The sequence below is a fragment of the Trichoderma camerunense genome (genome assembly GCF_050948025.1).
Source record: "Trichoderma camerunense strain CBS 138272 chromosome Unknown V8C40scaffold_11, whole genome shotgun sequence".
NCBI classification, from domain to species: Eukaryota; Fungi; Ascomycota; class Sordariomycetes; order Hypocreales; family Hypocreaceae; genus Trichoderma; species Trichoderma camerunense.
Window position 1 is genome coordinate 302,043 of NW_028145359.1, and position 22,891 is coordinate 324,933.

Genomic DNA, 22,891 nt, shown 5'->3' on the forward strand with positions numbered 1-22,891 from the left:
CATTGAAAAATGCAAGGAGATACTGAGGAGACACTACATATACTTAGTATGCTTGACTCATTAATGACTATACTCGCATGTCAGTATCACAAGTACAAGCTGTAGTGCCTCTCATTGAGAGCTGCCAGTTGCATCTCAGTGACAATTCTGCTGTATCATAACTGCGTATGTTTATCTAATTATCTGTAAAGTCTACATTATATAAACGCATTGGTGTTATTGGCATAGATGAGAGATGTGAGAGCGTTTAAAGCGGTGCACAGCATTGGCTCTCTCAGCAACCCACCACTCCCAAGTACATATTATATACATAACATATACTATGTCTATTCTCCTGCAAAACATATGCTGCCAGTCATGAAGATGTAGTTTCTCAAAGTCATTCTTATTCACCAATCTGCTATTGGCCTATTTGCATAGCTATGATGGCCCAAATGTAAGACATATCAAGGATATCATACCACCTCGCAAGTTGACTATGTGCAGTATGTGTGAGACGAATATACACTCTCATAGAGTGAAACCAGCTGCAATCAAAGGTGTTTTAACACAAATAGCGGCAAAGCTCTTGCGAAAATGAGATGATAAGAACCCTTCACGAAGTTCCGGCAGGATCTCTTATCAGTAAGGTGCTTCAGCCGTTTGAGACGCATCACTGATCTCCATTCCGCAGAACAATCTACATTGCTAAGCCCACTTCATTCATCAAGTGTCCTCACTAAGTCTCACTGTCAGTATCACAATTTGGTCAACTTCCTCATCTCCAGGATCAAGCTCCTCAATTCAGTCACTCTTCGTACTAATGCGGTTGTGCAAATAGAGAGTTTTCTGCTCTTAACATCATCAAGCAGTTTTTTCTTTTCGCAAGCATAAGGCTCGTCATATATGAGATAGCCATTCTCAATACGTTAATTAGCCTATTAATAGCTGCGTGTGTTTACCATCCTACTTTGACTCATCTTATAGATCAGAGAATAAAGCTGGGGCGTTTTAATTACCTATAACAGCAGTTTTGAGTGATGGAGAGAGACCATGTTTGGTCGCAATCACAAAGTCTGGCTGTCAGTAGCATCTATGGTAGGAAGGAATAGTAAGAGCCGCGATGATAATGCAGGTGCTCTCTTCGGAGGGCGTGCTCTACATGCTCTAGGGCTCATGGATGAGCTTCCTAGAGATATCACATATCACAACTAAACGTTAGACAGAAAATTGCATCTCCTTGCTGGATATACTCACGAGATTGGTCGGGTGGAAAATGTAGTGGGAGAGAGTAGGCGTCAGCCATGCACAAGTTCCTCAAACAGGTCTCGGAAAACAAACGCCGGAGTGCACATACGGAACACGCAAGTCATTTTAATGGAATGGCTTCCAGATGACTAGCAACTAAATAGGTTACACGATGCATATACCCTAGTGTAACTCGAACATTACACGCATAATAAGCATAAAAAAGTGAGCTTCTACCCAATTATGAGGCGCACATATGTCGTACAAACGTCGTGTCGCTCACTGACTTACACGTAGTGGTCCTATCTTAGAACACCAATGGCCACACGTATGTGACTACATGTACCGAAGATCTCAACTGGTGAAACAGCCTTGTTTTAGTTTGACTGCGGCAGTCGAAAGTACCACACAAACTATATGTGCCCGCAGCCTCTCCACGGAATAAGACGGATTGTGTGTAACCAATAAGTGGAATCGCATGGGCGTATTCCGAGATGTCTCACACAGCTTACCTACATGTGTCTTCTATGTTGTTTGACCTAGCCGTTTATCCGATACTCACCATCAAGGGAGACATGACCACTCAAATAAGGAAATTCGGCAGCTGGGAAAGACAGAATGCAAAGGCTCATTCCGGCGACTTTGGCTGTGCACTGGAGCAAATTGCGTGCTTGCATGATTAGTATGTAGAGCCCGTCTACCTCAGAGCAACATGAGCGGTGGTTGGAAGAAGTTGGCCATATGCACGCGACAACCAATGGCAGATCTTGCCGTGCTTGACGTCGCTGCACATGCCATGGCCTCAATTACAGGTTATGTCTGTTGGAAATGCAGTCAATTGTGGGGAGCAGCAAGCCACGACTTTTATATCGAAATGACCTGTAACATGACCACATACGGATCCGACCGGTTGATAGTCCAAGGAACCCCGGCTGATAAGTTGGCTTTGGGATAATCAGTGATCTGCACAGGAGATCTCCAGACAAGAATCTTGATGCATGGCTTGTCTCCATCCATTGCTTCTCACATGATGGATTGCAGCGCGGGGAAACGAGCAGGGCCAAGACGGATCAGCCTTTCCAGCTGCCTACAATGGCTGACTTGAGAGACTATTGCCCAGGTGGCAAATATTGCCTTACAAAATACAAAATAATCCCCCAAGTAAAAATAAAAATAAAGATACGAATATATGGGTGAACAGCCGAGCTGAACGAATATTGGACCCCGGGTCGGGACGGGTTCATGGTTGATGTTGGGGGCTAACGGCATGTTGTCAGCAATCTAGATGAGGATATCCGTCCACCGTTTGCTAGGGGCTGAGAGATAAGCATAAAGAAGGGTGGAAAAGAAGAAAAAAAGGGGCGGGGGCAAAATCCATGATTCTATCTCCGTAGTGGGAACTTCACCAATGCCGGATGCTGAAATACGCCTGGAAGCAACGTCCGCGGAGCATCCCGGGACGAATCACAGCGAATGGCTGGCGGGAGATGACAAGCCCATGTTGCAAGATAATATCCGGGAGTAACACGCATAACGTTGAAAGGCTTAGCCCCCAACAAACCAGAATGCATTGATATACGAGTATACAGCAGAAAACAGAGAGACGTCGGGTTGAAAAGGGAGGATGCAATTAAAAATAGCATAAAAAAGGAAGAAAAGAACCGGGGCGGCTTGAAACTCGCTACGCTGCCAAGAGTGAATGAGCCCAGCCGTGCCGAGACTGTTGGAGTCGAAAACACTTGCAGGATGCGGATCTGAGTCGTCACGAGGCGGGTGAGACATTCAAGGTTCAATGTTGATGTTAGCGAGGGAAAAGGAGAGGCAGGAAAAAGGAAAACGGCACGGTTCCGGCAAACCGGAGCCGGAGTGTCTCAGCCGTCAATTCCATTCCAAGTCTGTGTTACGCCGTAAACAAAAACAAATCAGGCAGAAGGAAAATAGAAAAAAGTGCGAAAGGAATAAATGGGATCATCAATTCGTCCGACTCGGCCAAGACTCTGCTAAAAAAAAAAACGCCCAAACCCAACAACTCACAAACTCGAGGTAACGAGTTTTTGCTGCGAAAACGAAACGCCGGCATTGGCAGGCGGTGGATCCCGCCCGACGCTGCCCCCTAGCGACCCCAAAGCGGTCTACGGTGCTGGCCTCAGCGCTGTTAGTGGCCGCGAGCGCTGTGGCAGCCCGCAATCCCCACGGCAGCGACGCCCTGTGGCCACCCCACTGGCGCTGCGCATCAGCGCTGGACTGGGGACTTGCAGCGGTAGCTCCTTGGCGACGACGCGTTGGCCTTGGACGAAGTTTTTGACGAGGGCTTGTTGCTTCTCGGTGTCTGAATCAAGAATTTTGCTTCTTCCAAACCCGGGGGTTCATCTTCTTTTTTTGGCAGTTGGAACAAGACCCGCGAATCTCATCAAACGGCATCAATCAGTTCATTCCTACAGTTTACAGCATCAACTCCCCGCTACCGGCATCGACAGCTTCAACCCCATACTCGCACACCACCCACCTAGCCCGCCAGAATAGCGTCAAAGTTCCTTCTCGGCCGCCCCCCATCTTCGTCTCCCGGCCCTTAACGAGCTTCTTCCGGGCCCACGGCCTGTTGCAACGGAACCGACGCCTCCGATCGAGTGACGACACAGCCTCATGCCCAGCAATTGCCTTCTCCACACGCTGGCCATCTCGCTGCTTCTTCTGCTGCTTCCAAGCCCTTGGCTCGGGTTTCGGGCCTAGCGTGGCAAAAGAAGTCCAATCTGCTCACTCCAGCAGTCCAATCCTATCCCATCCTTATCATCCTCGTCCTGCCTACCCATCCCATCCTATACTCGTATCCACGTGCGAACCCACTTCTTCTCTTGTTTCCTTATCCTTCTTCTGTTCCATGACATTCGTCTTCAATCCCGTGCTTCTTCTCTCCTCTCCTGCATGTCTCGCCATCGCGACTCTCCTGGCTCGGCTACCATTGACTGGGGAGTAACTTCAAGATTGCAGTGCCAGCCCGTAGGCCGCTGCTTCTCCCGGCGCCAGCTTCCGTCAGAACCTCAACCGGCGCCTTGAGCCAAGCAAAGACCCTGGACTGCCAACTGTGTTAGTTTGGGCACGCGAGGTTGGGCCTTGAAACGGAGCTAAGCAAAAAGCAAAAGCCGAGAAGCAACGGGCGATTGCAACTTTTGGAAAGAGAAAAAAAATATTTTGTCGGCAAATCCCGACGCGAGGGTTGACGAGAAGGAGCTGGAAGAAGGAGGAGAAAAGAAAGGAAAGACTCATCATCAATAAGAGGAGGTTACGAAAGAAACAGAGGAAACCCGGTACCTAATAGGTTGAGAGACCGAACAAGACAGTTTTGAAAACAGCTGCTGCTGATCCCCGTCCACCTCGTCGCGATACCCTCAACCGACCGCCACCATGGCGTGGGACAACCTCGACATCACCAAGCCGCACTTGGTCTACATCATCCTCGGCGGCTTCACCTCGCTCTTCATGCTATGCTCTTCCATTATCAAGGAGCGCATGTACATTGGCGAGGCCACTGTCGCCACCCTCTGCGGCGTCATCTTCGGACCACATGCCGCCAACCTAATCGACCCGCGATCATGGGGCAGCGTTGATATCGTCACCGTCGAGTTCTCGCGCATCGTTCTCGTCGTCCAGTGTTTTGCCGTCGGTGTCGAATTGCCCAAGTTTTACATGGAGAAGCACTGGCGCTCCGTCGTCTTCCTACTGGTGCCCGTCATGGCCGTTGGCTGGCTTCTAGTCAGCCTCTTCGTCTGGTGGATGATTCCGCCGCTCAACTGGCTTGAATCGCTCGTCATCGCCGCCTGTGTCACTGCCACCGATCCCGTCCTGGCCTCGTCCGTGGTTGGCAAGGGTAAATTCGCCAAGCGCGTGCCCAAGCATCTTCGAGACTTGCTGTCGGCCGAGTCTGGTTGCAACGACGGCATGGCCTTCCCCTTCATCTACCTCTCGCTCTACCTGATCCAGTTCAACCGCAACGCCGGCGAGGTTAGTTTCCACTTTGTCGTCTATGTCATCCTCTACGAGTGCATCTTTGGCGCCTTCTACGGCTTCATGATCGGCTACATTGCGCGCCGCGGCATCCGCTACGCCGAGGAGCACGACATGATTGATCGCGAGAGTTTCCTCGTCTTTTACTTTGCCCTCTCGCTCTTCTGCGCCGGTTCGGGTAGTATCCTCGGCGTGGACGATCTCCTCGTGGGCTTTGCTGCCGGAGTCGGCTTCTCTAACGACGGCTGGTTCGGCGAAAAGACGGAGGAGTCGCACGTTTCCAACGTCATTGACTTGCTTCTCAACTTGGCGTACTTTGTCTACTTTGGCACCATCATCCCGTGGGAGCAGTACAACAACGGCTTCTTGGGCATGGAGGTCTGGCGCCTCGTTGTTATCGCCATCTTTGTCATCCTCTTCCGCCGCATTCCCATCATGATGATGCTCAAGCCGTTCATACCAGACATCAAAAATTGGCGCGAGGCTCTCTTTGCAGGTCATTTCGGCCCAATAGGCGTCGGCGCAATCTTCGTCGCTATTCTCGCGAGGGCTGAGCTGGAGCATGATGAGCCCGTGCCGCTATCGGACTTGCCACCGGCGGGCACAGAGCATTTCAACCTGATTTATCTCGTGTGGCCCATAGTCACGTTCCTCGTCATCTCATCCATTCTCGTCCATGGATCCTCGATTGCCGTCTTTACGCTAGGCAAGCGCATCAATACCCTGACACTGACCATGTCCTACACCGCCGCCCCCGAGGATGGGCCGTCATGGATGAACAGGCTGCCCAGGATCTCGTCCCAGTCTAGATCCCAGGCCCGAACGATGTCGGAGACTTCCTTTGACGACTACAAGACACCCGAGTTCCCCCCCGGCACGCTGCCCCCACCCGCGCAGTTTCTCCGTCGCCAGAGAGAAGAAGACAATGGCCGCTCGGGCAGCCGTCCGTCATCATTGGTGGCCAAGAAGAGAAAGCACAGAAAGTGGGACGACGGCATTGGGCCTGGCGGCCCCATCAGTCAATCGGCCATCTTTCCTAACCGCTCAACGCCGGTATCGCCCTCACCCGAAAAGGAGACACCGCCAGAGACAGATGTCAGAGACTCCACACTGGCCGGCGACAGCCCTACCGATGTTGAGCTGGAGAAGCTAGACGACGCAGAGGAGGATCGTGGTCGCCGCCGCAGAGCTGACGAGAGCCGGAGCCCCCGGGCAGTGGAGAGTCCCCGGGCACCGCACGTCAATGTCTACGAGGAAGGCCACCACCTAGTCTTTGAAAATGACGAAGGCGAGGTGGTTGATGCTCAGCCAGCCCAGCGCAAGCCCGAAGGAGGAGAAGACGGCAAACGGCCCACGGCCGGTCGGCAGAGATCCAAGTCCGAGGCGGAGCGTTTCCATTGGACCGTCGACAACATTAAACGAAAAATGACAGACGTGTATAGCTCCGAAGTGGAGAAGCGAAAAGAAAAGGACAAGTCAAGACGACGACATGAGCCGGCCCGAGCCTATCAGTTCGGTAACGCGGTATGTATCTCACTGTTTCCCATTGTGGCTTTGAATCGCCTTCTAACCTGACTGCTTATAGATTATCGTCGAAGACGAGGATGGAGAAGTCGTCAAGACCTATGAACTCCCCCCGCAGAAGCCCACCGGCCAGGAAAGCACCCTCATTAACAACAGTCTCAAGTACCTTGGACTTGGCGCCCTCGCACGCCAGCAGGAAAAGTCAGCCGCGTCTGCTGCTGAAGAAGGCAAGGCAGGCGAATCCTCTGCCGCCGGCGCAGCTGCTTCATCGTCAGCCAAACCCGTGTTTAAACCCGGCTGGACGACTGGCTTTGGTGTTCTCGGCGGAGGTGGTGGCGAAGGCCGGAGGAAGAGCGTGGTCCACCATGAGGAGTCGGACGATGATAAACAGATTCGCTTCACGATTGGAGGCGTGGGACGACGCATGACTAAGGAGGACTTTATTCGCGAGGTGCAAAAGCTCGACGTGGGCACGCGCAAGGAGGTCGTGGACCAGTCATCCGCCTCCACCGCGCTCAAAGACCTGGCCCGACAAGACCTGCCATTGAGGCGCCCACAGGACATTCCCGAAATCGTCGAGCCGGAATCCAGCTCCGCCCCCAGCTCCACATCGGCCTCCACATCCGTCTCCCCCGCTCCCCGAGGCAGCTACCGAAACTCCGAGTCCGTGTCCCCGAGGCGGCAAGTTGAGGCTCCCCGCGGCCGCCCAGTCGACGTCCCTCTCCAACCTTCAGAGCTAGAAGGCGAAACCGCCGTTGAGCGCAAGCGTCGCCTCGCTGCTTTGGGAGGACAACAGAGCGAGACGGAAGGAAGCGGAAGCACACCAGCTAGACGACACAGGCCCGACAACAATAACAACAACAACAACTCGACGAGCGAGACACCAGCTGAGCGAAGGCGGCGAGAAGCAGCCCTTGGCGTGGGCGGCGCGGCTGCCGCTGAGGATAGTGACTCTGATGACGAGGGCACGCCGCGAGTGCCGCCTGCACGGAGGGGAATCCGGTTCGCAGAGCACCCCAGCAGACAAATGTGATGGAAACCTTTTCACTCTGCTTTTTTCCCCCATCGCTTGGCGTGTTGGTTGAGATTGCTTATATAAGGTTATTGAGTTATATATTTCTTGGTTTTTCTTTTTTCCCCTTTTATTAATCATGGTGTTATATCAAGACTTGGGAACTCGTTTGCATAAGACGGTGCTTTCACGAAAAGAAGAGGAGGAGAGTGGAAGAAAAACAAAAAGGGGGCAGCAGCGGAATACACAGGCAGCGCGAATTTTTCTTTATTGTTTTGTTTTGGTTTATTCGTTTAACACGGTTGCATAGCGTAATTTGCATGAAGATGTATGACGAACCAAAAAATGGGTTTTTGTTTATTTCATTTTTCTCGTTTTGCTTTTGATGTCGTTGGTTAGGTATGTAGGTTGAGTGATATAGGATAGGGATGTATGATATGAAATATATCGGGCCACGAATTTAGGGTATTTATTTATTTATTTTCACCATATTATCACGTTTGATCTATCTACTAAGATGAAAGCAAGCCTTCTTCAGTTCCACCATGACGGGATTGTCTGTCATACACAACTTTTCAACTTCGGGCAAAAGTGGTTCTTTACCCCTGACTAGTGCAGCCTCTTAATTCTCCAATTGAAATCGCCCTGGCATGTAATACAAAACGCCCCAAATCCCACGCTCTCAATATAAAAACATTGCTTAGTCTAAGTAACACACAACAACCCATCCAATGCTAGTCTAGATAACACACATCCAATGGGAGAATGGACTCAACCACAAACACCGACTCCCCCCTGTCCACATCAGCCAACGTCATCGGCATCCTCACCTTTGTCGTCGCCATCGCCGCCGCGGCATACGCCCGCATCGCCTTCCTGCGCAACAGCGCCGACGAGTACTTTCGCGTGAAAACCTCTCTATCGTGGTACAAGACTGAATCAACCTGGCTAGCAGACCTCCTGCGCACTCTCCAGGACACGCCGCAGCATGACGAGAAGAAGCGGCAGCACCAAATGTACACGTTTGTCATGGACGACCTGCTCAACCTGGAGCAGCGCCTGCTGGAGCTCGTCACGGACATTGAAGTAAAGTCTGCGCTGAGGGGAACTTCGGAGTGGACGCTTCTGCCGAGGGGGTGGTCGGGCGGGAAGCCTTCCGTGGCGGTATCGTGGATGGCGGTACGGACAAAGGCGATGGAGCTGGTGAGGCAGCGCGAAGCATTGACTGCCCGAGTGCAATTCCTCCAAATGAGCATGATTTCAGCGCGTATCGATGATCTCGAGGGGCGACTAAGACGGCACGAGCGAGAGAAGCCAAGGAGCGAAGAAGCATGGGAGTCGTCAGAGTACGGGGAGTAAACAAAAAAACACAGTCAAATTTGGTCTTTTATTTGATCGAGTACCCATTCAGCCAGACATACGCCCCCGTCACCAAAAGGCTCGGCACCGCCCACAGCAAGTCCAGCTCGACGACGGCCCACAGCCACAGGCACCCGAGAGGGGGCGCGCGCTTCATGTTGTACAGATAGCCCTTTGAGTTCGTGATGTAGACGAGGGCGCAACCCGCGACGCAGCTCATGGCGAAGAAGAGCATCTGGCGGAGCGTCTTTTGGAAGCGGCGTGGGAGGCCGGGGATGAGGACCTGGTTTGGCTCGGAGGGGTGGAGGGTGTAGAAGAGGAAGAAGAAGACTAGATTGTTTTAAAATAACGAGTTAATGATATTTTGATCATGTTGGATAAGAGAGGAGAAAGGAAAAAAGGGAGGCCTTACCACCCCATGCTCTGGCAGCGTTGATAGTGATTCTCTTCCACTTAATCTCCGTGCCGAACTGCTTCATCACCAAGACGTCAAACGTAAAGTGCAGCATCGCCAACGTCGACGTGTACAGCAGCGCCTCGAGGAACCGCTCCGCTCCAGGCGATAATTTGGCCTCTTCATCTTCATCGTCGTCAGATTCATTTTTGCCGGCAAGTTGCCTCTCGCGGCGGGCGGCTTGTTCAAAGAGGGATCGTTCGGATGCAATGTCCAGCAGCGTCTTTTCGGTGGGCGCAGAACGGTCTGGCTGACGAAGCTTGATTTTCGGTTCCTTGCGATTCTTGGCCATTGCTGGTGGTGTGAATATGTGTATCTATTTTAAGTGTTTCGTTGTGAATGTGCAAGATGCAGGGAAAGTAGAAACAGAACAAAATAAAACAAACAATACAAGCAAAGACTGGTGGACGTTGGTGAGATTGGGAAAATTATCGAGTACGTGTCTCGTGAGAATTGACAAATGACATCAGTCTAAATCAGCCGAGGCGGGCGTCGGCGGGCCAATCAGCGGGTGCAGCGAGACTCCGCAGAAGGTCGGATCGGGACCTGTCAGGTGCTTATCGATAATGCTCCAGCGCCCTGGATGCCCCTGAAGGCTGAAGGGTGGCGCTATGGGATTTATTACTGGATTCAGATGAGATGAAGCCGGTACTTGGTGAGAATGTTGGTTGAGACATTGGAGGGTGAGATTGATGACAGCTGAAGTATTTACAGTGACCATAAGAAATAGATAGAGTAAGATAAGATAAACAATATCCAATGCATTGATAATCAGTCCTCATCAAGCTCATCCCCATCTGCCGCCATTTGCCGCAAGCCACATGAAATGAATCAAACCGTCGTGTCCCTCGGCATCTTCTTCAACAGCTGCCAGCCAAACCACCAGCTCAGCTTCCAACCAACAAAAACTCGCTCTCCCTCACCGCATCGTTGCCCCCGTGATGCCCTCCAACGATCCCTTGCAGCAATCTCACAGCCTCGATCCCTCTGGCGCGTTTCACCCTCGGGCCAATTACCGCTAAAAACTAACTGCCCTTTTATACTACTGACTACAGCTACAGCATCAAATCAGCTGTTCGGCGCCTCGCTGCGGGCCGCATTTCTGCTGCTTTCCCCCACTCCATCCCGCCTTTTCCTCCCGCCTTCGCAAAAAGGCACGCACGCACGCACTTTGGACCTGCGAACCCACATCACTTCGTCCCCAACAAAAACACCACCGAGACGCATCACCACCACACAAACTCCGACCAAAACAAGCATCAAAACCAGCAAATCGAAAATCAACAGCCAGACGAACAAGCACAAACCACAGCAACATCAGATCTCTCTACCGAGGCAACCCCCGGCCACGCTCCGCACCCCGCCAGCCTCGTCTCGTCTCGTCTCTTCCTTCAATCCGCAGCCATGCCAAACTCCATCAGCCTTCCCTTCCGACTCCCCTCCTTTAACCTGCCCTTCAAGCTGGACCTCGACTCCAAGGCTCTATTTGTGGTGGTTGCGTCCCTCGTCGCCGCCGTGCCATGCATCTACATCTGCACCGCCAGCGCCGTGCGCAACCGCTTCCCGGAGCTGCTGGAGAAGCGCGTGTGCCTGCTGATTGCGCATCCCGATGACGAGGCCATGTTTTTCGCCCCGACGGTGCTGGCGCTGGCGCGGCCGGAGACGGGCAACCACGTCAAGATATTGTGTTTGAGCGCAGGTACGACAAGCCAACAAATGGACAGCGTGGACGAGACGAGGATGATCAAGATGGAGATTGAGAATAAGATAATACGCGCGAATACCGGCTGACTTAAGGCTTCTAGGAAATGCTGAAGGTCTCGGCGAAACTAGAAAGAAGGAGCTCGTCGCGAGCGGCCTGGCCCTGGGCCTGCGAGACGAGTCCGACGTCTTTGTCGTCGACAACCCGTAAGTGCTGCCATCGCATCCATCCCTCACTATCTTAAGACAAAAGAAGACCAACACGATTGGGCCCTACAGCAAGGACTTTCCCGACTCCATGACGACGCACTGGGACGAGACCAAGATCGCCAACCTCCTCACCAAGGCCTTTGCGCCGCAGCTGGCACACCAGCGAGCCGAAAACGTCTCGCAACCCACAGCCAACATCGACGCCCTCATCACCTTTGACGGCCACGGCGTGTCGTCTCACCCCAACCACATCTCCCTCTACCACGGCGCGCGGGGCTTCGCCAAGGCCCTGACAGAGGGCAAGCCCGAGTGGAAGAGCCCGGTCGACGTCTACACACTAAACACCGTCAACCTGCTGCGAAAGTACTCTGGCGGTATGGACCTCTTCACCACCATCGCATCCTCCTTGTTCACTCGCGACAAGGACCCCGAACACCCCGAGACGCTCATCTACACCAACAACATTGTTGGACCCGAGCCCAAGCTGGGCACCGCCTGGTCCGCCATGACCACCGCCCACAAGAGCCAGATGGTCTGGTTCCGCTACCTGTGGCTCGGTTTCAGTCGATACATGCTGGTCAACGACTTGCACCTGGAGAAGGTCGATGAAGACAACTAAGAAGAAACAGAACAATAAAAAAACACATATAAACAAATTCGATATACAATATATACTTGCTCAACGAGCGCCGTGTGAGAAGGACAGCTGGATTTGGGACTGGAAAATGAAATAAACGGATCAAAGATGGGAGGGGGAGGCGTTGCATGAGCGGCGTTTTTCTTGGCAAGCCGGCTACCGTGTAAGGGGTGATGATTTGAAGAGCCTAGATGCATGTCAAGGGCCTTTGTTTACGTTTTTATGATGAGATGTATCTCTCTTTGCGTGTGTTTGTGCGTGGTGATTCGATTTCATTTTTATAGGTTTGGCTTATGATCATGTAGACAGACACAGAGATGGTGATGCTTAAAGGTGAGGCTAGATTGAAGACTAATGCGCAACTCCTGCTTTAGTTCAGATTTATACTACATTGAGTGATAAAGTGGGTTGGAGCTTTATGCACGGCATTCTGTGCATCCTCTCGCTGTCGACTTTGTAAGCAGCTTGTTGCAAGCCGAGATATTATCAGTGTCTCTCTATGCTTTTCACTCCTAATCATGCTCAAGTCAAGCTGGTCACTTTTACACAGAAATGCATCCGGAAATGTTCCCTCGTGCTTTCCACACTCAACTTACACGCCTACCACAAGTACATGATGCAAAGTCAACAGATATATCAGGGCAGAAGCAGTTGCTACTCCCCAGCCAGGCAAGATAAACATACATCTGCCCAACCTGGAAAATACATTGTTGCATCTTTCATGACAGTCTGTAAACAAAGCTTCTCACATAACTCTTTTTGGATTTCCAATTTCATTCTTGTCTTTTAAACTACGTCCATTCTTACCACTTATAGTACCACCTTGATATCACGTCGACAATGGATAGCTCAATGCAAGTAGACTTAGAGTTGCGGTTGAAAGAACCAGAGCCCGCAGAAGAACCAGAGCCAACAGACTTGGCATTAACACCAGAGCCGTCGGTTTCACCAGAACCATCAGAATCAGCAAACACGTCCGAGCCAGCAGAGTTATCAGCCTTAGAAGCCGCAAAAGCCGACAGAGCTGCAAGAAACGCGAAATACAGACAGGACATCGCAGACAACAACAAGATACTCGCCGAACTCGCCGAGAAAATCTCCAAGATGAAACGGTCACCTTCGCCGCCAGCTACTCGTCCGCTCAGGAAGAAACGGTCACACAGCGAGCTCCTATGCGAACTCATTCTATCACAGATGAAGAGAGGAAATTGGAAACCAGAGGACATAAACGAGCTGCTGCTCGGACCTACAGAGGAAGACGGTGATGGTGACAGCAGCAGTAGCAGCGACAGCAGTGACAGCAGCAGCAGCAGTAAACTCAAGGGCAAATTCGACATTGGCGAGCTCTTAGGGCAACTCAAAGGCCAAGTGAAAGGCCAAGTGAAAGGCCAAGTGAAAGGCCAAGTGAAAGGCCAAGTGAAAGGCGAAGGGAAAGGCAAAGGCAAAAAAGAAGATGAATGCAAAGGCAAAGGCAAAGGAAAAGAAAAAGGAAAAGAAAAAGACAAAGGAAAAGACAGAGGAAAAGGCAAAGGCAAAAAAGAAGGTGAAGGTGAAGGCAAAGGCAAAGAAGATGATGAAGGGGAAAGCAGTGAAGAAGATGATGTTGAAGAAGGAGAAGTCAAAGACGAAGAAAAAGATGTTACCGAAGTCATTTGCCCCGGCGGCGACATGTTCTTGGGGATTGAGGGCTCCAACACGGCATTCCAAGTCTATTCGCAGTCCCTCATGTGCGCATCGGCATCTTTCGAAGAGCTGGTCGAGGATCTCATGTGCGAGCCCGGTGACGAAGAGAAGATCCTCATTCTCGACCCAGAGAACATCGAGATCGTCCGCATCATCTGCCACATCATCCACCTACAAAACCATCTGGTGCCGCGGGGACTCCGGCCATCCATGCTTCTCGACACGGCGATTCTGGTGAACAAATACGGCCTGCAAAAGGCCGTCACGATGGCGGCGCGGCAGTGGCTTCTCAACGGCAGAGACTTTCGGGAGTACATGTCTGATCCCCCAAAGGCAGCGGGGTGCTACATGGTAGCGGCGGCCTTGTTTTGGGACGAAACCATGTTTATGAAGTGCATGTGGGAGTTGATTTCCATTTGTACGGTGCCATTTGTGAGACTCTGGACATGGCCTCCCCTGAAGCAAGAACTGTCCCAGAAAGCACTCAGTGAGTATCCTTCTTTTTTCCCCTTTTATACCAAGACGTCACGTTGAAGCAATACTAATAGCAGTACCTACTAGAACTGCTCACGAAGATACGGGACAGGGCACGAGCCAGGGTTTACCAGATACTCCTCGCCGAGACGGGCCTGCTCTGCTACGCCGGATGGAACAGGCTTCTTCAAGATCGATACGAAAGCCTCCTCGCCCGGTACAAGCCAGCAACGACGGTTGCCCTCCCCATTAGGCAAGTGATTCTTGAGGTGAAGAGGGCCTTGTTCCGAGAGTTGGGAGGGCCCAGCTCGCCGATGGACTGCTTGTAGAACATTGCAGGGCAATTAGACGAGGTTGAAAAGACGGCTGTGATAAGCTTGGACAGGTACAACGAAATTTTGGCAATGGAAGGGGATGCTGGGTTGGATGGTGTGACTCGGGATGATGGTAGCGGTGCGTTTCATGAAGGTGGTTCGTCTGCTGGGAGTAGTTTGCCCGGGAGGATGCCGTTTTGGGGCTCCTTGTGAGGGTTCATGAGTTGGGAAATGGAGGATACTGGTGGAGTGCATGGAGAATAGGTTACCCGCTGGATATCCACTGGATTATAGTCTTTCAGGGAGATGCCAACTGCCGGTCTGAAAGAGTTGAAGCAGCATCAGGGGATGGCAGCAGCCGGATAGAGGTGGAGAAGCTTCCACAGGTATGGGCGTTGGTATTTTTGCTATAGAAACACCAATTCTATCTGTATTCGAATGGATCATTGTGTCGTGAGTAGTCAATTGGGCTTGTTGGTGGATCTGTAGCTGTTCAGACCCGTTTACATGACCCTATTCAAGCGAAGAAGTACATTATCCAACATAGGGATGATGAGCACATAGAATTGCTTCAAGACACGGTCAACACCCCCATCAACCAGCATTGTAATACAACCCATGAGCTACAAAATCCGCAAAAGGGGCATCCTGTATGATGTTGATTTTGCTCTTTCATGCAACGAGAACCTACAACATCGCCACGATGCAACATCTCATCCCGAGATGCCTCCTCAACAGTCAACCATAACACAGTCGGTTACCCTCGGTGCATGAAAAATTTACATCCCAATGCAATGTCGTTTACCAACATCATCATCAAAAGTCATATGTTTCAAAATCCCAGTCCCATCACCCGATCTGCCCCCTTTCCACTTCCAAGAAAATAAAAGCGGCCGTGCCGTATCCACCCATTGTGTAAAAAGAAACCCAAAAAAAAAAATCATCACCAACCATTCAACCAAAGAGAATCACACGTGCGGGAAACTACCCCTGCAAACCGAAGCTTACCGCCCAGCTACTCGTATGGATGTAGTATTTTTACCAACAAAAAAAAAAAAGCAATATAATTTGCTTGTAAATTTTCATTCCACGAGATCCATATTTTTCCCGCCGTGGTTAATTTATTACGAGAGAGAAGAGCCCCATCTCGCCACGACACACGCCACTATGAGCACTTCAGCCCTCTTCCCGCCTAAGCAATATCCACTTCGGCAGTGAAAAGCAAAAAAATTCGTGTAAGAGTGTAACCTATTCTACAACAGCTGCCTCAACTTCAGCTTGTTACTGGTTGACTGGGTAGTAATGCTAGCAAGGCTGGTACGGTATCCATTATTGCTTGTGACTTGTTTCGAGGCGGAGACGGAAAAGTGGATGAACGGATCCCGGCTTGGCTTGCGGGTCGTCGCCCGCTGGGAAGAGCTTTTCTTTTCTTCAAGACTCTTTTTTGCGTTAGGCTTGTAGGGCTTGAAGAACCTGGGAATATCGAAAAGGGTGAAAAGGGGGGCACAGGACAGCACGTTGCTGAGTGAGCAAATGGATGGATTGATGCTAGAGAGAAAAGAATACGTGTATCGGCCACGAATGGCTCACACGGCGAGTTACGTGTAAACAGTGACGACGATGATGACTGACCTTGCGAATAGCTTCATCAGCTTCGTATGTCGTATCTGCAATTGTTTCCATATGCATGTGTGTGTGCTGCGTTGCGTATGTAATCGAAGCCTCTGGAAGAACATACCCCGAAGCCGAAGATGGAATCAGCCACGCGTTTCCCGTCACTTCGGCTTCGGCCTTGCTTCGTCATCCACACCAGCCTCATCCAGTTCCTGCATCATCACATCAAAACCAGCCAACCAACGTTCCATCAGGCGCCACACATTGTCCAGTCATCATCATTCGCTTCATGCCGAACGAAACAAAAAAAGAAAAGAAAAAAAAATTCAATAAAACCACACTCCCCTACTCCCCTACCCTTGCCCTTTTTCGGCCCGAGCGCCTTAACCCGCCTCTTACCGGCTCTCATTTACGTCGTATTGTATTGATGTGCCCTCCTGTACCTGAAAATCCAAGGCTGCCCAAGCTCCATTAATCAGAAAATTCTTTCAGCCCACACCCAAACACCCCTGCTGACTCAGTGCCGAAAAGCAAGGCACCAGCACCAGCCCAGCTGAGCCACACACACACACCGTAGACTCACACACTCCATCCGATGACTGTTTCAGACCCAATGATTCCACCCTAAACTCCTATTGATTCCACTCTAAACTCCACAGTTTTCACGATGCCTCAATTTTTTTCTGCTTCTTCCCAAAACGAAGCTCCCCCTGGCGCCTGGCTACGATCGGGTAGTGGATCCCCGAGCCCCGGCAGACCGAAGCCGATACGGATCCGCCGTCTGCAGGTGATGCGCAAATGACCAAGAAGGAGCTACAGAAACATGTTTTTTTTTTAGAATGGAAAATTTGCAGTCATAGGAGTTGTCATAGGGGTACGTACTACGGCATGGAATGGAAATTCACGGCATCGTGAAAAGAGAGTACGTACCTAGGATTGAAATGGAGGCGAGCGATTGTTTTGTATATAAGAGGAGCCTTGGGCCGTGCTTTTGAACAAGAAGAATTCCTATCATCATCAAGCAATCATCAGCTACACAGACAACTCATCTACACACAAACATTCAAAAGCATCATCACACAAAGCTTCCAAAGCTCCAGCTTTCCAACAATCCACTATTCTCTCTTACTTCAAAACACCACAACAAACAACCAACCTTCAAAATGTTCGTCGGTGACCTCGTCCACTTCCGCGCTGCTCTCAGCAACGGCATCACCCACGAGATGATTCTCTGCCCCTCAACCGCCACTACTCCCGCCACCTCCGCCGCAAACACCCCAGATAACCGCTCCCTCGCCTCGGAGAAGAAGAAGAAGCGTTTCTCTTCTTTCTTCTCCCGCCCTCGCCCTTCTGTCAAGGCCGCCAACGTCGGTGCCAGCATGAAGCTGCCCATGAACATTGCTTAAACAACCAAAAACAATGTGACAATCTTTCACACTACAACAATGTGCTCCTGAACTGCGGAAAAGAGGAATGGATGGATATCGGTCTATGCCCAGCACGATGGAATAAAATACACAAAACACACAAAAAACACACTCCTTTAAGAGACGACGACACACGAACAAACAACACTAAAAGTTTTTGCTTTTTTTCGACTACCTTTTGACTTCTCTTTGTTACACACAAGTTTTTTGGGCATGGATTTTACACACGGGCAGGCTGGGAGCACAAAAAGTTTTTATGAGTATTAGATTCTATACCCATTTGATTCGAGAAACGCAAGTGATACCACTTCTATAAAAAAGAGGGGTATCAGGGAAGAGAGGCGGATTAAGACATATACACACTACATTTTAATAATATATAATCTCATTCCCCAAATTTTACTAGATTCCTGATTGTGAATAAGTGATACTTGAAGTGAATGACATGGCTTAGAGGATCCTTAGTAATGACATTTGAGATGAGTAGCATGGTGGGCTAACAAAAGACGCCAGTCTTTGCAACGATCAGTACATCTTGGTTAGTGACCAATCTTAGCAGTGCCACTTTATAAGTGAATAACATGGCTAACTATCTCTTGTTTAAAGGAAAAGAATGCAATTCTGTAATGATTCCTCAATGAGCAACATATAGTAACAAAAGTACATAACCCATGATGCCTATAGTCTATCCCAAATAATCCCTGGTATATCCCCCCCAAAAAAACGCCATGATGATGCCCCCCTAGAAATGCACGCTCTGCTTCTTCTTCATCTTCTTCCTCTTCTCCTCATCCGTCTTGCCTCCCCCGAAAAAGCTAATCGCACTCGCCCGCGCCCCCAACGGTCCCGAATAAGGACTCAGCTTGTTGCGCCCGTTCTGCTGCTGCTGCTGCTGCGTAGACGGCCCCGGCCCTACGCTGTTTGGCCGCGGCGGAGGCGGAGGCTGGAGATTGTTCACGACGGGCGGGCCATACCAGCCGCCGCCTCCCAAAGCACCAGACATGGCCGCCGTCGACGCCGGTGCTCCAAAAGGCCGTTGCGGGAGTGGAGGAGACGCCTGTGTTGGCCGAGGCGGCGGCACGCCGTACTCTCGACGAAGCCGCTCGGTCTCGGCATCGATCTCGGCTTGCTTCCGCCGCCGCTGAGCTTCTTCCTCCTGCTGGAGCATCCTCCGTGTCTTCTCTTCCTCCTCTCGAGCAAGCCGCGCACGGCGCTGTCGCTCTTCTTCGGCCACCATTGCTTTCAGCCGGCGTGTCTCGGCATCAATCTCGGCTTGTTTCGCGGCATTGCTGGCCGGAGAGGGTCTCGCCGGTGGCGTGTGTGCCGGCCCCGGTGATGGAGTAGTATCCGCCAACGCACCCGATACAAGCGTCGGGTCGTTTGGAGACGGTGCCAGCGGCCGTGAACCTCTTCTCCCTGCAGGAACCACTCCGGAGATGTTGAATGGATCCTGCTTGGGCGCAAAATGCAAGTCTCTGACGACGACGGCACTCAGCAGCAGCACGACTTCAAGACCTTTTCGGTCCTCGACTTCGACTCGAGCCATGTTGGGCTCGTAGATGCACACGGCATCCCCTTGCTTCTGGCTACGATACATGGCCACCGTGATATCCGGTTCCTTGCTCTTTTTGCCGCCCACGCTCTTCCCCGACATGTAGCACGTCATGTCCCTATTGAGCCGCCCATCCCGCTTCCAGTGAAACATAATCTTTGGCGACTGATCCGCCACATCGTTGCTCCCCGTCTCCTGGTCCAGCTTGCTGGCACTGGGCAGCTTAAACGTGCGCTCAGGAATCTCAAACCCCCACGAATCAGCGCGATTCCACCCCCCGGCATTGCGCTTGACGACAATGTTCTGGTCCGGGTTGTACAGCAGCACGGAGAAGGAGTCGGGCGTGATGGGCACGTTGGGCGGCGAGCCGTTTTGGTTGCGAATCTCGGCGGCCGAGAGCGTGGGCTGCTGGAACTCGGGCTTCACCAGCACCTCGCCGTAGATGACAGACTGGTAGTGGGCGTCGAACAGGGCGACGGCATACTGGTTCGCCGAGGATGCCGGGGAAGGCCTCTGGAGGGTGTAAGCGCGCTGAGGATCCGAGCCGTTGTACGTGTAAAACAGAGTCGTCTGGAGAGCATCTTCCGCAGAAGTTTGCATGCGGTATGTGGGGAAGCTGTCGTCAAGCATGGCGGCTATATCTATAGTTGAGAAGCTGAAATTGAAAGTGCAAAGAAAGAAGAAGAAAAAAAAGCTTCAAGCCGTGGCGAACATCAGCAGGTCATTGCATGTCGTTTCAAAGTCTTGGCCAGAGGGGTCACGGGCTGGCGGCTATAAAGTGAGGCTGCGGCAAGCTGAGACAAGAGACCAAAGCTGAAGGATCAGAAGCAGGATCAGGCCCGCAGTAGTGCGTTGTCGTCTGCTGTCGCTATCGTTTAGAGCGCCTTGTGTAGATCTGAGGCACAAGATAGGGGCAATGCTATCGTGCAAGTGAAAGGAATTTTGAAGCATTGATCAGTTGAAAATAACGACAATAGACTGAACCCGAGCAGTCTGATCCAAGAGCTTGGCGCGCCCAGACTGTGGCTCCCCGCCAACGTCATTGCTGGAGGCTGCTGCGCCACAGCCGCGCGAGCTGGCCCACAAGCCCCCAGAAGAAAGTGGCTGTGTCAGTGCACACTGACAGACTGACTTAAGATGCCAAGATGAGCGACAGCCGGGAATCGTCCCATTGTTGAAGCATCGCGACATTGATGCCGCTTATGGGCCGCTGAAAAACGCACATCACTGCCGGTTTGGTGCAAAGAAGCCTCGCTGATTGATCAATTAATAGCATTTCTATTCGTAAGCCATCCAGATTATCTCCGCTTGTATCCTTGTGCCCCGTCATTAGCTGACGACTGATATTATTTCCGTCCCTGAAAACCGCCTTGCATTGCCGAACCACATAGAAGCAAACAAGCAGATACCAATAGCAGTACCAATAAACCAAAACACCTCAAACTCCTATTCCATACCATAATTATCCCAATTCCTTGCAATTTGCTCCCAAAAGATTCCGTGGTAATCAGATATTATCGTCGTCGTCATCATCATCCAATACTCGTTCATCGCCAAGCATCGTTCGTATTAGTCGTGGCTCACATGGCTCTGGCCCTCATCCTCACCAACATCCCACGGCCTCCTCTGCGGCCAATTCTGGTTCACCCACGCCTCGTCCTCGAGAACCACCAGCCTCCGCCGAATATTGTCATTCCGCCTCTGCAGCCGTGACCTCCGCTTCTTCCTGCAGCACGGCAGCCAGCAGCATAGCAAGAAGCTCAGTATGATGCCAATGCCCATTCCGATGAGGAATCCGCGCAGGATTTTGTCTCCGCTGTTGCCATCTGAAGCGATGTGCAAGAATCCACCTGATGTGCTAGATGATGTTGGAGACGCTGTGCTTGTGGTGACGCTGGCGATGATGTCGGTGGGAGTGGGCGTCGCGCTGGACACAGGCGTTGGACGAGGAGGTGAGTTTTTGGGATAGTCTGGGTTGGCATCAGCCCCAAAGCGTGGTATTACGACCATCTACAGCCATCATCGTCAGCTCATGTCCAAAGGAATCGTGACGATTATGAAGAGCTGCGGCACACCATACCTTGACGGCGATTATCAATATCAAGCAGGCTCTATATCCTCTCCTCCATTCTAGTCACCATGTAATACAGGGAAAGGTGTAGTTATGGCAGCGCCTAATGCAAAGGCCCAGAGCCAAGACAACAAACAAACAAACAAAGCAGTGTTATATTATACTCGAGCTGCTTATAGCTTCGTTCCCAAAAGAGTAAGTCTTTGTCGAACAAGAAATGCCAAGATATCGAAAACAAAGAAAAAGAGAAAAAAGAAACCAAAAATCCAAGGCACCAAACGACTCTTTATTTAAACAAGCCATAAAATCCTTCTCCTCCCAACACACGTCCTCCGTCCACGCAACCCGAGAAAAACGAGCCCAGCCAGAACCCGCCCATAGCTCCAGTCCAGTCCCAAGTGTCAACCGATCACATCACCTTCTGACTAACACCATATACAAAGCAAAAGCCATACAAAACCAGCAGAGCTATTTAGGAACCACTCGCTCCATCATAAGCACGTCGCAAACTTTGGTCCGCGCCGTCTCCATCCAGAGTCATTCATCCTTCTTACCCCAGCCCCAGCCAAATCGGCTACGCACCCGAGCCCAGCGCATCGGATTCCATTGGACGCCTTTCAAAGCCGCTGGCTAAGCTGCGTCAACGCCGGCGATGACTCAAACGGGCAACCTCCACTAGCGAAAGATGGCACGTCAAGCGCCAACTAACTAACTGTATAGTAGCGGGATAGGCAGCTAAGCTCTGATGTGATGATTTGCTGCCACTACGAGCGCGTTATAGGTCCTGAGGGGGCTAAGCCGAAGCCGAAGCCGCGTCGCTGGTCGGCGTCCGGACACCAGATTTTCGATCCTCTCTCGGGTGCGACAGCCGTAGGTGACACACGGCCCATCGAACGAGTGCCGAGATTCCTTTAATACATCATTCGGAATTAAAACACCTCTTTCACTTCAATTTATAATAACAAAACAACGTCCGTTACAAAGCTTCCAATAATACGACATCAAGTCATGATCTAAGCCCCTCATCTGATCTGATTTAAAATCACACGCCAACCTAGAACCATTGCTCTCATTCTCATCCTCACTCTTTCTCCGTACAATAGACTTCATCACATAAGCACGCAAATCCCCCAATCCCCCCTGGGCGCCCGCACACCGAGCCCATTGGATCCCGTATTGAACGCCAGCATATACGCCTATATACGAGTAATACTAGTCAGTAGCAGACCACATCAGACAAGGCAACATCAGCAACGACGCAAATCCTTCCTCGGGTACATATGCCAACAGTTCTGACGACGCCCAATCCCCATTTAATAGTCTACGTAAACATCTTGACCGCCTCACTAACACGATAGAATGGGATCATATTGGACATCCAGAACCAGAAAGCAAACTAAAAATCCCCCATATTATTGAATGACTCTTTCTCTTCACGCACACTCCCATCAATCCACTACTATCCCCGTGAAAGCTCTCACTCTCACTCTCACTCTTGACGGACCCTAATCTAGGCAAACAACGAGAAACTCTATTCGGCCTTGTGATTAGCCTGAATGCAATGCAAGCGAATCCAGCCCATCGAATGCGCCGTCCTGCACGCCACGCGCCACACGGAAGCCCATCAATA

General features: G+C 51.2%; 7 protein-coding genes across 7 annotated transcripts; 3 read left to right on the top strand and 4 right to left on the bottom strand.

Moving 5' to 3' along the window:
* Positions 1-1,633: 1,633 nt before the first annotated feature.
* On the bottom strand, positions 1,634-2,809 carry V8C40DRAFT_247690 (uncharacterized protein). The gene has a single exon (XM_083216388.1). It carries the CDS (start codon positions 2,494-2,496, stop codon positions 2,251-2,253), a length of 246 nt encoding a protein of 81 aa, XP_083071967.1. The 5' UTR covers positions 2,497-2,809; the 3' UTR covers positions 1,634-2,250.
* A 1,606-nt stretch (positions 2,810-4,415) lies between these two features.
* On the top strand, positions 4,416-8,158 carry V8C40DRAFT_33439 (alkali metal cation/H+ antiporter Nha1 C terminus-domain-containing protein). The gene is made up of 2 exons (XM_083222851.1): positions 4,416-6,753; positions 6,815-8,158. The coding sequence occupies exons 1-2, from the start codon at positions 4,630-4,632 to the stop codon at positions 7,784-7,786; spliced, it is 3,096 nt and encodes a 1,031-aa protein (XP_083071968.1). The 5' UTR covers positions 4,416-4,629; the 3' UTR covers positions 7,787-8,158.
* Positions 8,159-8,385: 227 nt separating this feature from the next.
* V8C40DRAFT_247693 (uncharacterized protein) lies at positions 8,386-9,210 on the top strand. Its single transcript, XM_083216389.1, has one exon. The coding sequence runs from the start codon at positions 8,531-8,533 to the stop codon at positions 9,122-9,124; it is 594 nt and encodes a 197-aa protein (XP_083071969.1). The 5' UTR covers positions 8,386-8,530; the 3' UTR covers positions 9,125-9,210.
* V8C40DRAFT_33445 (uncharacterized protein) lies at positions 9,139-10,002 on the bottom strand. Its single transcript, XM_083222852.1, has 2 exons — positions 9,537-10,002; positions 9,139-9,454 (listed from the first exon to the last, which is right to left on the bottom strand). Exons 1-2 carry the CDS (start codon positions 9,868-9,870, stop codon positions 9,153-9,155), a joined length of 636 nt encoding a protein of 211 aa, XP_083071970.1. The 5' UTR covers positions 9,871-10,002; the 3' UTR covers positions 9,139-9,152.
* Positions 10,003-10,403: 401 nt separating this feature from the next.
* On the top strand, positions 10,404-12,672 carry V8C40DRAFT_247696 (N-acetylglucosaminylphosphatidylinositol deacetylase). The gene is made up of 3 exons (XM_083216390.1): positions 10,404-11,277; positions 11,384-11,486; positions 11,559-12,672. The coding sequence occupies exons 1-3, from the start codon at positions 10,983-10,985 to the stop codon at positions 12,106-12,108; spliced, it is 948 nt and encodes a 315-aa protein (XP_083071971.1). The 5' UTR covers positions 10,404-10,982; the 3' UTR covers positions 12,109-12,672.
* A 5,396-nt stretch (positions 12,673-18,068) lies between these two features.
* On the bottom strand, positions 18,069-20,186 carry V8C40DRAFT_247700 (uncharacterized protein). The gene has a single exon (XM_083216391.1). The coding sequence runs from the start codon at positions 19,818-19,820 to the stop codon at positions 18,381-18,383; it is 1,440 nt and encodes a 479-aa protein (XP_083071972.1). The 5' UTR covers positions 19,821-20,186; the 3' UTR covers positions 18,069-18,380.
* A 256-nt stretch (positions 20,187-20,442) lies between these two features.
* V8C40DRAFT_247703 (uncharacterized protein) lies at positions 20,443-21,526 on the bottom strand. Its single transcript, XM_083216392.1, has 2 exons — positions 21,271-21,526; positions 20,443-21,200 (listed from the first exon to the last, which is right to left on the bottom strand). The coding sequence occupies exon 2, from the start codon at positions 21,198-21,200 to the stop codon at positions 20,760-20,762; it is 441 nt and encodes a 146-aa protein (XP_083071973.1). The 5' UTR covers positions 21,271-21,526; the 3' UTR covers positions 20,443-20,759.
* Between the last annotated feature and the right edge of the window lie 1,365 nt (positions 21,527-22,891).

Excerpts from the sequence above, each read along its gene's own strand:
- V8C40DRAFT_247690 (XM_083216388.1), bottom strand. The coding sequence starts at position 2,496 with ATGCCGTTAGCCCCCAACATCAACCATGAACCCGTCCCGACCCGGGGT.
- V8C40DRAFT_33439 (XM_083222851.1), top strand. The coding sequence starts at position 4,630 with ATGGCGTGGGACAACCTCGACATCACCAAGCCGCACTTGGTCTACATC. Across the intron at positions 6,754-6,814 it reads CCTATCAGTTCGGTAACGCG|ATTATCGTCGAAGACGAGGA; the intron begins GTATGTATCTCA and ends GACTGCTTATAG.
- V8C40DRAFT_247693 (XM_083216389.1), top strand. The coding sequence starts at position 8,531 with ATGGACTCAACCACAAACACCGACTCCCCCCTGTCCACATCAGCCAAC.
- V8C40DRAFT_33445 (XM_083222852.1), bottom strand. The coding sequence starts at position 9,870 with ATGGCCAAGAATCGCAAGGAACCGAAAATCAAGCTTCGTCAGCCAGAC. Across the intron at positions 9,455-9,536 it reads CGCTGCCAGAGCATGGGGTG|TCTTCTTCTTCCTCTTCTAC; the intron begins GTAAGGCCTCCC and ends AAAACAATCTAG.
- V8C40DRAFT_247696 (XM_083216390.1), top strand. The coding sequence starts at position 10,983 with ATGCCAAACTCCATCAGCCTTCCCTTCCGACTCCCCTCCTTTAACCTG. Across the intron at positions 11,278-11,383 it reads GATATTGTGTTTGAGCGCAG|GAAATGCTGAAGGTCTCGGC; the intron begins GTACGACAAGCC and ends TAAGGCTTCTAG. Across the intron at positions 11,487-11,558 it reads GTCTTTGTCGTCGACAACCC|CAAGGACTTTCCCGACTCCA; the intron begins GTAAGTGCTGCC and ends TGGGCCCTACAG.
- V8C40DRAFT_247700 (XM_083216391.1), bottom strand. The coding sequence starts at position 19,820 with ATGCTTGACGACAGCTTCCCCACATACCGCATGCAAACTTCTGCGGAA.
- V8C40DRAFT_247703 (XM_083216392.1), bottom strand. The coding sequence starts at position 21,200 with ATGGTCGTAATACCACGCTTTGGGGCTGATGCCAACCCAGACTATCCC.